The following is a 12,255-nucleotide window of genomic DNA, read 5'->3' as shown; positions in this document are numbered from 1 at the left end:
TTGGGGAAGTTAGAAAGGCCTTTGTATGTGTATGTGTGTATGTGGTGGGGGGATCCCCATGAATCACCTTGGCTCTGAATAAACAGCTTCACGACTCCCTGTAGTATCTCATGTTACTGAGTGGTGGATTTGGCATTGGGAGAACACAGGTGTTTTAGGAGAGGAATCCACCCACACAGCTAAGGTGACATACTTTTCTTTCCCTCAGCGAAGTCCCTCTGTCCTCCATTTAATCAAAAATGCAGTTTTTGAGGGGAAAAAATGTTGGAAAGCTTGCTCTCTCCCTGCTCTAACTTGCAGCTGAAATCCTCTTGTGGCTCATATCTAATGTTAGAGTTGTCTGTTAATGCTTAATCAGGACATAGAATTGTAATCCAGTTTTGCAGTAATGGCTGTAGAATTCTTTAACAGCTTCATGATGGATACCTCAGACCCCTAATGGTCTCTGTTTCACAGATATTTGAATATAACATATGCCATCTGATACATTTCTAACCAAACCACATTAAAAAGTACCATGAGTGCACATATCTATTAGCACAGGAGAGCTAACTGATTCACCAGCTAGATTGCACTTAATACATTATCCAATTATTTCTTATATCCATTTACTCCCTTGTTGACCAAACATAGTTACTGCTCTTTATAATGCTCTTAAGTCTTAATATGTTTAATTTAACTATACCACTGAGTTCAAGTCCATATGTATGCAAATTTGTCAAACAAAAGTAGATGCTTCTCATTGTACATGGAAATCAAACCCTTAATTTAGTCCCGTCAACGCTAGTGCCACCCACTATCCAATGAGCTGCCCGGGGCTCCTGTGAAACACTAGATCAATGTCAACCATGTGGCATGGAGAGCCATGCGTATTTGAGTTTTCATTACCCTTCCAACACTATACCAGCGGATTTCAACAAACTAGTCCTCCCCTAGTTTGACCTAATGGATGTGAGGAACTTGTATAGTGTTCTGATTGGTACCATACAAATCTGGTTGGCCATATCCTGCCCTTTCTCCGCTGAGACTTGTGTTTAACAAATTTCAACATCACCCTAGAAACACTTTCTTTACTTAGATGCCTGCTACCAGTCAGCATTGCTTTAGCAAAGCATTTATTTTTCTGGAGGCTGAATGTTCCACTGAAATGGATTTTATTACTGAAGACATCTTCTCCATCTCTTTTCAATACCTACTGTATTTAGTGAGCATGCTCTCTCAGGAGCTGCAAATGGAGGTGTAGCTCATCACTAGCCCTAATAGGCCAGGTTGATTCATTCGAATTTAAAGCACTTTGATGTTTATTGCTGTTTTACTTCCAGTCAGGATTTCGACCACACCACAGCACTGAGGCTGCTCAGTGGCAAAATCTCAGTGCTGGTATTATTGGCTCTCAGGCTGCATTTGACACAGTAAACCACAACATATTACTAGAACAATTGGAAAACTGGGTGGGACTTTCTGGCACAGCACTAAACTGGTTTGAATCCTACTTTAAAGGACAGGGACGACCTTGTGTCTACAAGTAATTACAAATCTGAGTGGAGAAAAAATACCTGTGGAGTTCCCCAAGGCTCCATTCTGAGGTCTCTTCTGTTAAACATCTATATAGTTCAGATTATGGAAAACAACAAAATATGTTACCATAATTATGCAGATGACACAGAGATTTACATAACCATATCACCAGGGGACTATAATCCTATACAAGAACTGAGTAAGTGCATTGAACAAATCAATTATTGGATGTCTCAGAATCTTCTTCAATTAAACAATGATAAAACTGAAGTAATTGTCTTTGGAGCCAAGGAAGAACGATTAAAGTCAGCACTCAGCTACAATCGGTAATGTTAAAAACCACAAACCAATCCAGAAATCTTGGTGTAGTCATGGACTCAGACCTGAAACCGAATAGCCACATTAAGATAATTACAAAGTCAACCTAGTATCACCTGAAGAATATATCAAGAATTAAAAGACTTATGTTTCAGCATGATTTTGAAAAACTTGTCCATGCATTTATTTTTGGTCAACTCGACTACTGTAACCAGAGCTGGATTAAATGGCTAGATTACACTAAGCAGACTGTATTTTTGGGGGCCCCCTACATGCACATTTTGATATTTGGTAAACAAACAAATGACTTAACTGCCACATGATTATTATGCTCATTATCATTATCATGCTGTCAAAAATGTTTTGGTTCATGTTCTCTAGCCTGTGATATTGATGCTGATGTTGTTGATGCATTGTCTTTATCTGCTGAACATCCTTGTTGCTTGTGGTGGTGTTTTTATGTTGTTGTAGAGGAATCATCCTTGGTATCTGTCAAAGTTGCGACCCACTGCTGCTGTACTGCTTATGTAATGTTGGGGCTAAAATCACCTGCCTGTGCCGTCGAGTCTTGCGTGTGCAGAGAGTCTTGCAGTTGGTAATTGAGGCTGGCTCGTGGGCTTTGAAGCTGTAGGGCCTGAGAGAAACTTGTGTGAAGCCCCTTTCTGTAATTTTCTTTCTTTCTCTTCATTTTTTTTTTTTTTTGCACTTTGCTGCAGCTGAAAGCCTACTGAACAGGTACTAGCCTATATGTTGCTGCTAGTAACGTACGCACGTGAACTCCACTGAACCGGAAATACTTTCAAAATATATGTTACACATCTGTGCCCAGGGGCCCATTTTCTCATAATCTGCCTATGCCTAGAATGCCTGTGATAGATCCAGCCCGGATTCTAATGGTGTCTTTACAGGTCTCTGTAAAAAAATCAATCAAACTGCTGCAGCTGATTCAAAACCCTGCTGCTCCTCACTAGGACCAAAAAAGTGGATCACATCACTCCAGTTCTGAGGTCTTTACACTGGCTTCCTGTCTGTCAAAGAATTGATTTTAAAATACTGCTCTTCAGGCGATCAAAACAAGATGGCACCGACCGATGGTGACATGCAATGATCTTCTCTCCGCCTTGTATTAGTTTTTGCATTAATTGTTAGTTTTTTCACAAATACTACACCTACAACAATCATTTTTGACTGTCAGACCTTACTGGACTTAAGACTAAATGTTCCAGACTCGTGCGGTCCTCCGGAGATACCAAAAGACAATGTTTACAACTATCCGTATGTTCATTCCTGCTCTGTCTCAGACACTACACCGTGCGTTACCGTGAGAGGAGCAGGAAATGGAACTACCAGACCTGTCCCACCAGCGACACAGTCATTGACAACCTGAAGCCCAACACAGCCTATGAGTTTGGGGTCCAACCTAACTCTAAAGACGGCACTGGCGTGTGGAGCAAACCCGTCATCCACAACACCAACATAGGTGGTATGTCACCCAAACCCTTTTTTTTTACAAGAAATATTATGAATATTTCAGTCAAGGATACGAAATCCTTCTGTAAAATGTGCAAGAAAGCACTACTGACATTCAATACTTGTGTTCCACCATGCACCAGGATTATAATTCTAAAAAAATTGTTTGAAATGTTGTGGCTTTGATTATTTGATTAGTTCCATCTCTTTCCATTAGTTCTGCTTCACTAGCTTGCTTATTTTATTTTATTTTTTTGTATTGTGTTTTCCAGATAAATCAATCCAGAAACCTTTTAAACAACGCCCTGTGAAGCCTGTGGTACGTGTTAGACATTTTTTGATTTCTTCAAAAGCATTTATTTTTAATTGTTTATCTCTTCATATGAGCTTGTTAGAGCTTCAGTTTATGAAATTCAGTGCTTGGTACAGGTGCACCCCCCCCCCCCAAAAAAACCCCAAAAAACCAAAACACAAAACTATTTTATAAAATGAGCTATGTGTTTGGTTAGTGTCTGTGTGCTGAGCTTTGGTGCATGTGATTTGGTCTCAGTGTTTGTTTGGATCATTCATTTTCCATCCAACTGCTGAATGGAAAAATGATCAGCAAAGCCAAGGCTGACCAAGCCATGGCTAGCTAACTTCTGGAGGAAAGAGGAGAAAAGAGAAGAAGAAGAGAAAATAGCACGGAAAGGACAAGGGTGTGGAGAGAAGTGAGGAGAGAGAGCAAGAGAGGGGGGGGGGAGAAGGAGGAGATGGAGACTTACATTTGAACTTTCTGACTATCTAACGGTGTGGTGTCACGTGCCCGTGGGCCCACACTCATAAAACGCCACAGCTGCCAAGCATCAGCTCCGACACTGGTACTTCAAGGAGGAAACTTGGAATAACAACTTTCCCGCCATGAGCTATGGATCCAGTGTGGGAGTACAAGGCATTATGTAACAGAGAGAAACATACTAAAGGAGAAATGTGCAAAAATGTCACTTTATAAATGGGTTTTCTAGAACCTTTAAGTTATGTAAGACTTTGACAGTTCACAAACTCTTCTGCCTTGGTGCCTTGTCTTTTTTTCCTCACAGAAACCTTTCATGCCAGGCTCACGATCCTTCCCGTTCCCTGCTCACCATGGTAAGCCAATAGAGACACTGTCATGGTTTTGCTCAAACCTACTGAACCCTGTTTAATAGGAGAACTTTAACAGGATCCTAGGATTTATCACGGTTAGAAATGTCCGTTTCAGCCCTTCTCGCTGACCTGGTCCGAAAGATTCAGTACTGGAAGAATTTTAACTAGATCCTCGATTTATTGTCTTACAGACAGGACCTCCTCATTCACAGTCCTACTTTGTAATTTCACAATCTTCATTTCATTTTTTTCAGGAGATGATGGAGGGATGATGCCCCTCTTATGCCTGGCAAAATGTAGTATTCTCCTCAGCAATCTGTCGGTCAAATATATGTGACATATTACTTTCTGAAGGACTATATATGCAGTATAACATAACAGAACCTGTCTTTTTCAGGACTCCGAGGGCTCTGTTTTAAGTAATGATATATTGACTTCTTGATTTTAATCTCACATGCCTTTCTCCTTCTCAGTTCTTCATAACAGAACCCAGGGCAGACTGCCCCTCTTTGGAAATGTAGCCCCAAAGACAACCATCGGTAATGACTTTTGTGACCTATAACTCGGGTCAGATTAAAAGCTGTTGACCTTATGTGTGACCTTCCTCTCTGACCTTTTCCTCTCTCTCTTTCCTCAGGAAATCTTAGCCCATCACTTTTTCATGTTAGTTTTATGCCGTACATCCTACGGGGCTTTTCTTTCAGATCTCCTAATGTGCATTATATTCCTCAGCTCCAACATCTACTACTAGGCAGGATTCCTGGTCAACTCCCGGACCCACAATGCCTCAGGTCACCAAACAGTCCATTGGTAAACAATGCACCGTATTGGTTTTGGCTGCTGCAATCACAGGCTTTGCAGATGATATTGTGGAGTTTGTGTGCATGAGCTACAGTGGCATGTCCTCAGTGAGACGGTAGGCCTTTCTGTGGAGGAAGTTGAGTTTGTAATGAGGCCAAGGTAGGAGGTCTTGACTTCTCGCTTGCTTTTTGGCAAAGCGATGTAACTCACAGAAGTTCAAACTATGGGCTCAATAGCCTATTGTGTTCGTTGGTTATGGCTACCCTGAACAGGTTAATATGCTACATATTTTGAACAAACAGATGCCATTGGTCCACAATTACCCAATGTTTATTCCCAGGGAAAATGAAAAAACCCAAAGAATCACCTGTAGGTTGCTGTTTGGTCATGCAATGTGTTACAGATCAGTTGTGTCTACCGTCTCTTCAGAAGTTTTCCCTAAACACCGTCATTTCTTCTTTAATACTTTACAGTTTGTACTGATTAGAACCCAGAGGCTTTTGCTTTCAAACAGATGCAGTCTTGATGCTTTGAGCATGACAAATTTGCATGAACCAGACATTCCTCTCTTCATCAAGAGCCCAACAGATCCTTTATTGTCATCTAATTCAAGCCTTGAATTTGTATTATTCTGCCCTTTCCCTTTCGGTTGTGTTTCAAAAGTCTAGCCAATCTCAGACCACCTTGAAATTAAATTTAGGAAGCTCTTTTTCAGCACTTTGGTTCCACTTCTTTTCAATGTCAATGAGAAGAACCGAGGAAGTTAATTTGCTGGGCAGTGGTGTTATCACAGTCTCTTTCTGCTGAATCTCCATGTTTAAAATGTTCCAGACAAGAACATGGTGGTATTCGGATCTGTGTACTGTGATGTAACTCAACCACCATATCTCCACACATCTTCAATTTCCCTAAACCCCATAATAAAAGTAGTATGAACATTGTATGACCATAAAGATCGGTGGAGGTTCTTGAGCTGCTCTCCTTCTTTTTCTCTCTCCTTCTCGTTCTCTCTTTCTTTGTCTTTCCTGCTATCTCCTTTTACCTGTCTTTCTCTGTATGAGGTAAACATCAGATTACTTTGAAAATAAATCAGGAATGGTCCATCAAAATCCCATGGCAGGCGATCAATCAACAGCTATTAAAACATCATGTCTCATAGCCTTATATAGAGGCATGGTCAATGGATTTGGATGGCCGTAGTTCACAGGAGTACTAGGCCTGGTAGCTTAGTCTGTGTGTAGTAACACGGTCATTACACTGCAAATACTTCCATATGAGCTGATCGCCTTTGAATTTGGACCCCCTTTATCACACTTGTACCAGCTAGAAATCATCATTTAGCTTAGTGTTTAGTCAAGCATGAGCTCTGTGAAATTCTGCCATCCTGCACCTCTCTTTACCTCACGCTTTTGTGTTGCTCTAGACAATAAGCTGCTTTTATTCTCTTTTGTTTAGTCAAACAAGCTATCCTACAAAAGACTATCTGATGTTGTTTCCTATACCATTATGCTGTAATGGCCCTATTTTTCTCTTTTACATGATTCAGGTGCAGGTGAAAGGTCCAGATCTGTCCTCCCTCCTTTTCTGGATGTCCCTCTAGCTCCAAAGCTTCTTCCTCTGCTGCCCCTTCCCACCACCATTTCCTCTACACCAGTCTCTCAGACACATGGAGAGAGGCATACAGGAAATATCCAAACTCAACCACAGTTCAAACCCAGAGTTCAGCCACAAACTCTATTAGAGACCCATCCCAAGTCTGAACCCCGATCAGTACCCCAACCTCCCCCACAGCACAAGCCAAAACCTCAATCAAAAACAGTACTGAAGACCCATCCTCAGTCCCAATCCCATGCTCCTATTAAGCCCACAACAGAATATGAAACAAAGACCCAAATCATACCTGTACCTCAAACCCAAGCTCAGCCTAAACCTATAGCAGAACCTGAAGAAAAGACCCCAACTAAACCTGCACCCAAACCTCAGCCTAAACCTAACCCAGAACTGGAACTTAAGACCCAAACAAAACCTGTACCTCAACCTCAGCCCAAACTTGATCCAGAATGGGAGCCAAAGACCCATACAAAATCTGTAGCCAAACCTCGGCCAAAGACCCAGCCCCAGCCCCATTCACAGCCTCAGCTTAAGCCTAAAATGGAGCGAGAGCCAAAGACCCGACCCAAACCTGTATTTCAGTCCCACCCACAGACTAAGCCAAAACCTCAGCTTAAGGTCCAACATAAACCTGTAATCCAACCTCAGCCTAAACCAGAACCAGAACCAAAGGCCCAATCCGGACCTGTTCCCCAGCCTCATTCTAAACCTAAACCAGAACTGCAATCAAAGACCCTGCCCAAACCTCTGCCCCAACCCCAACCACAGCCTACACCTAAACCAGAACTAGAAGCAATGGTCCAACCCAAACCTGTAATCCAACCGCAGCTTAAATTTAAACCCAAACCAATAAAAAAGACCCAGTCTCAATCCCACCCTCAATCTAAGCCTACAACAGAATCTGAACCAAAGACCCAAACGAAACCTATGTCCCAACTCCAACCTCAACCTAAACCTAAATCAGGACCTGAAACAAAGACCCAGGCCCCACCTGTGCCCCGACCTATCCCTCAGCCTGAGCCTCAGACCAGGACCCGATCTCAGCCTGCCTGGGTCGGCCCGAGACAGCTGGTCCCTACTGGTAAAGACCCCACTGTTTCAGCCACCAAATATTGATTGCAAAGTTCCATTCTAAAAGTGCATTTTAAAGGGGGCATATTTGAAGGATTTAGTTTTTTTCAGCTTGAGTATTAGAATAATATTTGGCAGGCAGCAACAGGTTGTTCCCATTTAACACATCACAACTGGTTTTGGTCTTTTAGTAGTACCCCTTCCTGTTTAGGTCATTCCAATTAGTCAGCCAAAGTTATGGCACGATATTTATTCTTCACATTCATTCAAGAGTTAACCTTTGAAGTTATATTCAATTAAAGCAAACAAAAAACTACAACATGAGCCACATTATCAGTATGAGATTTGCTGGAGGAGAATATCTTCTCTCTTTTCTCTGAATTCATTCCTCTTTTTATTTATTTTCTAGTTATTTATTTATTACTGTGAACAAATGTTATTCCTCTCATAGTGATATTTACTTTGGCTGAACGGGTTGGACCCATAGACAGACATAGACACCATGATAGTGTAACGACCATGGATGCGTAGACTCACTAGCCCTTGGCTAATGGGTCGGACCCTTTAGTTGACTGGTTAGCGCAGTCACCCGTGGTGCAGGGAGCCCAGGTTCTAGCCCACCGCTGCCTGACCCGTTAGCCAAGGGCTAGCGAGTCTATCCGTGGTCGTTACACTGGTACAATAGCCTACGGTGCTAAACAACTGCAAAAGCAGAAATGGATTTCCGCTGTCAGTGCTTGCTCAGTTCTGACAAAGTGGCAGTCTGATGAGAATACAGATGAGATCATCTGGGCCACTTGATGATCCATGTTCCATTAGCCTTGATCCATGCATTACTTTGAACAATGTTATCAAACAAAAGCAGTTTAAATGTGACATGACAGTAAAGCTAGCTAAATGGGGGGGGGGATTCATTATCTCAGCATTTTAACGTATTTATCCGGGCCTTGCCCCTCATAAAAGCCCAGGTATTGCAAGTCAGAATAAGGCAACATATAGCCCACTGATAAGGGGGGAAATTCCCAGGTTGACTTATACAAACCGGGGAACAAATGACAATGTTATTGTGATATTATTGTCACGTTAATGTTGTAATGATATGCATGCCAAGCCTAACTTGGTTTCTATTAAGAAAATACAAGATCGGTATGTTTGGGGGTGTGGCTGTCTTGATTAACAGGTCTCTCGCTGGAGTGACCGACAAGTTGCTCATGCGTTGGAGGCAGGTCTCATCTCAGCTTCACATCGATGCCCAAATTTAGCTGTTCTGGCTCCAAAATCTGACAAGATGGCGGCAATTTTAAAGGCAAAATCGAGGCTTCAAAAAGGCTCTTCAGAAACCTATAGGGGACATCATAGACACTATACCCATATTCTGTAGTTTTTTTTCCTCATAAATTGCACCCTGCATATTATGACACCCAGAAATATAGTATGGGAAAAAGGAATTGGATATGCCCCCTTTAGAATTCAAGAATATATCCAGGTTAAAAAAATCCAGATAAAAAGCAAATTTTCTTCCACACAGCGCCTAGCCAACCAGAGGAGGGCAAGCCTCTGCCAAGACCCGCCCTGGCAGCAGAGAGCGCCAATGGTAACAATCAGGGTAAACATGATGGCACATTTGTCCCATTAACCATCTGTGTTGTCATCCAGTCACATGGAACCCAGTGTTTTCAGTGGTTCTTCCAACTGTCCATCAAATCATTGGATGAAATCACCGCTTCCCCATTATTCCACCCTCCACCACATCACCCCGGTCCACCATTACTCCTCCTCTCTCCATCTCTGCCTTCATTCTTAGCAAACCACACTCGCCCTCACCTCCCACCGAGCACTAGCTCCTATTTCAATGTGGCTGCTGTGTGTTGGCTCTCATTTAGCTCAGAATATCTGGTTAATTGTTGTCCGCTTTTAGACCAAACTTTTTAATTAATCATTACTAAGTTCTGTATCGCCCAAACAACTTTATTCCCCCATCCCTTTTCCTTCCCAATTGTATCTGTCCAATCACCCCACTCTTCCGAGCCATCCCAGTCGCTGCTCCACCCCCTCTGCTGATCCAGGGAAGGCTGCAGACTACCACATGCCTCCACCGATACATGTGGAGTCGCCAGCTGCTTCCCCGACTGACCAGAGGAGGCGCTAGTACAGCGACCAGGACACATACCCACATCTGGCTTTCCACCTGCAGACACAGCCAATTGTGTCTGTAGGGACGCCCAACCAAGCTGGAGGTAACACAGGGATTCGAACCAGCGACCCCCATGTTGGTAGGCAATGGAATAGACTGCTTCGCTACCCGGACACCCATACCCAAACAACTTTAATTGTCTATACAACACCAGTCTATATATTGCGTGAGAATAATTTTAATTACCCTTGTTTAACTGGTTATTTAGGCTAAGCTTTAATGTCTACTAGACTTTCACTTTTCAATCAAAATTAACCTAAATTTTATCTAAGATAACCGTGCTAAATTTAGCTGAAAAGTCTAAATCTTAACTTAAATAGGCACCAAAACAAAAGCAATTAAAAATATTCTCACACAAAATATGGACTAGCAGTTAGGGCAATACATAATAATGTAACTATTCAGATAGTTCGGTCTAAAAGTGGACAACATTTAGTCGGACATGTTCTAAGCTAGATGAGAGCGAACAGCGAAACTGGCATGTTGGAATTGTGTCTTGTAATCTGTGGGTTGCTGCCCATTCACAGCCACCAACTCTCAGCCCGGCTAAGTTCCTCTCAGACGTTCTTTCTTTCTACGCTGTTATCACTTCATTCTTCATGACATTCTTCCTTTGTTTCTTCACCCATGCACTCTGTCAGTTGTTCCATCCAGGTCTCGTTAAGTTTCCTTGATGGGAGGTGGATTAATTTTAACCTCCTTGAATACACCCCCCGCCCCCGATTTCTGTTTATCTAGGGAATGTCATCCGGATAACATCCGCTGCTGCTGTCCCTCGCTCTACTGTTAGCTCGCCAGTTACACCGGTAACCAGAAACACCATGGTGTCTCGCCTACGGGACTCTCCTCCCTCCACCACTAATGGCCTCAGACCCTTCTCTCTACCCAGGGGGTCCTCCAACTCCTCCCTCAGCTCCATCACGCCTGGGGGTAAAGGAGCGTTCACCTTCACTTCCTCTTCCCTGAACAACTACCTCACATTATTTCCTCCCCCATTCTTTTTGTTGCTTTCACAGTGTCTCTTGAGCGTGTGCTCATACAGTCTCTCTCTCTCTCTCTCTCTCTCTCTCTCTCTCTCTCTCTCTCTCGCTCTCTCACACACACACACACACACACACAAACTCCAGTTTGAGTGAATTACATGGCTCAAGTTAAAAGTGAATGGCGCAGAACACTCAACAACCGATGGTGAAACTGAGACCATTGTGTCTGAGCATCTTAAATATTTCAAACTGTCTGCCGAGCTATTATGAGCCTCAACCTCTCCCCTCCCTCCCCTCCTCTTTACTTCCCTTCTGAGTTCATATTGGTCTCACGTTGTTTCGCCGGTGCTCAGCGAGGGCCTGGTATTTGGTGTGTATTTCACACAGGAACAGGGTCGACTGAGGGGTCAGCACCGTTAACACGATTTACTCTCTCTCTCTCTCTACCTGTCTCTCTCTCCCTCTCTCCCTGTCTCTTTCTGTCGCTCTCTCTCTCTGTCTGACTCTTTCTGTATATATCGCTATCTCTCTCTCGCTCTCATATACACACACACGCGAGTGAAAGAATAGTGGATGAGGACAAGAAAAATGATGGATATCTTACTTTAAACTCAGTGCCAGTTCCAAATTGTATTTCTTTAACATCTGTATAACCAGGTGGTTGAATACACAAGCAAGTGTCCAGCTGTATTCTCCCTAAGAAAACAAAAAAAGTATTGAGAAATGCATTAAGCCATCTCTCATCCTTGACTTTCCTCTGCCTCGGTGATTCCTCCTCCATCACATGTCTCCCTCCGGGTCTTCATCATGCTGGTATGTGCTTGGCCTGTTGGCAGAAAGACATGAGAACACTTAATAACAGGAACCACTTCTCCCTCCAGCAGCCAGTGGAGAGCGTCGTAAGGACCTTGCTCTTCCCAAACCTGCCGTGTGGTCCAAAGATGAACAGGGTAATGGCGAATCATATCCATTTCCTCTCAGTGTGCCACGCCCACTAACCTGTATCCCTCTCTGAGTAATCTCCTGTAGCCAGACACACCGACTCACTGAGTTTACAGAGAAAATATCTTATCAAACAAATTGGGATAAGAAATCCTGAGGCAGCGATTTGATTGGCTGGTAGAGTAGAAAACGCCTGCCTACGAAAACAGCACCTCTGGTTAG

The 12,255-nt window shown here is 43.0% G+C and overlaps 1 protein-coding gene across 6 annotated transcripts in view; it reads left to right on the top strand.

Annotated features, from left to right (window-relative positions):
* The window catches only part of LOC130121286 (target of Nesh-SH3), a 59,679-nt gene that overhangs the window by 25,360 nt on the left and 22,064 nt on the right, over positions 1-12,255 (top strand). The window contains exons 5-13 of one of the 6 annotated variants that reach the window (XM_056290164.1): positions 3,138-3,319; positions 3,579-3,625; positions 4,386-4,434; positions 4,905-4,970; positions 5,164-5,241; positions 6,779-7,924; positions 9,443-9,508; positions 10,847-11,038; positions 11,973-12,041. In XM_056290164.1, the coding sequence (XP_056146139.1) occupies positions 3,138-3,319; positions 3,579-3,625; positions 4,386-4,434; positions 4,905-4,970; positions 5,164-5,241; positions 6,779-7,924; positions 9,443-9,508; positions 10,847-11,038; positions 11,973-12,041 (1,895 nt within the window). Of the gene's footprint in view, positions 1-3,137; positions 3,320-3,578; positions 3,626-4,385; positions 4,435-4,904; positions 4,971-5,163; positions 5,242-6,778; positions 7,925-9,442; positions 9,521-10,846; positions 11,039-11,972; positions 12,042-12,255 lie in introns of all 6 variants that reach the window. The other 5 variants (XM_056290163.1, XM_056290162.1, XM_056290165.1 and 2 more) reach the window with 5 other exon arrangements.

Source organism: Lampris incognitus, chromosome 11 (assembly GCF_029633865.1).
Source record: "Lampris incognitus isolate fLamInc1 chromosome 11, fLamInc1.hap2, whole genome shotgun sequence".
NCBI lineage: Eukaryota > Metazoa > Chordata > Actinopteri > Lampriformes > Lampridae > Lampris > Lampris incognitus.
Note: the sequence above shows the minus strand (reverse complement) of the source record. Positions and strands in the feature narration are given on the sequence as shown.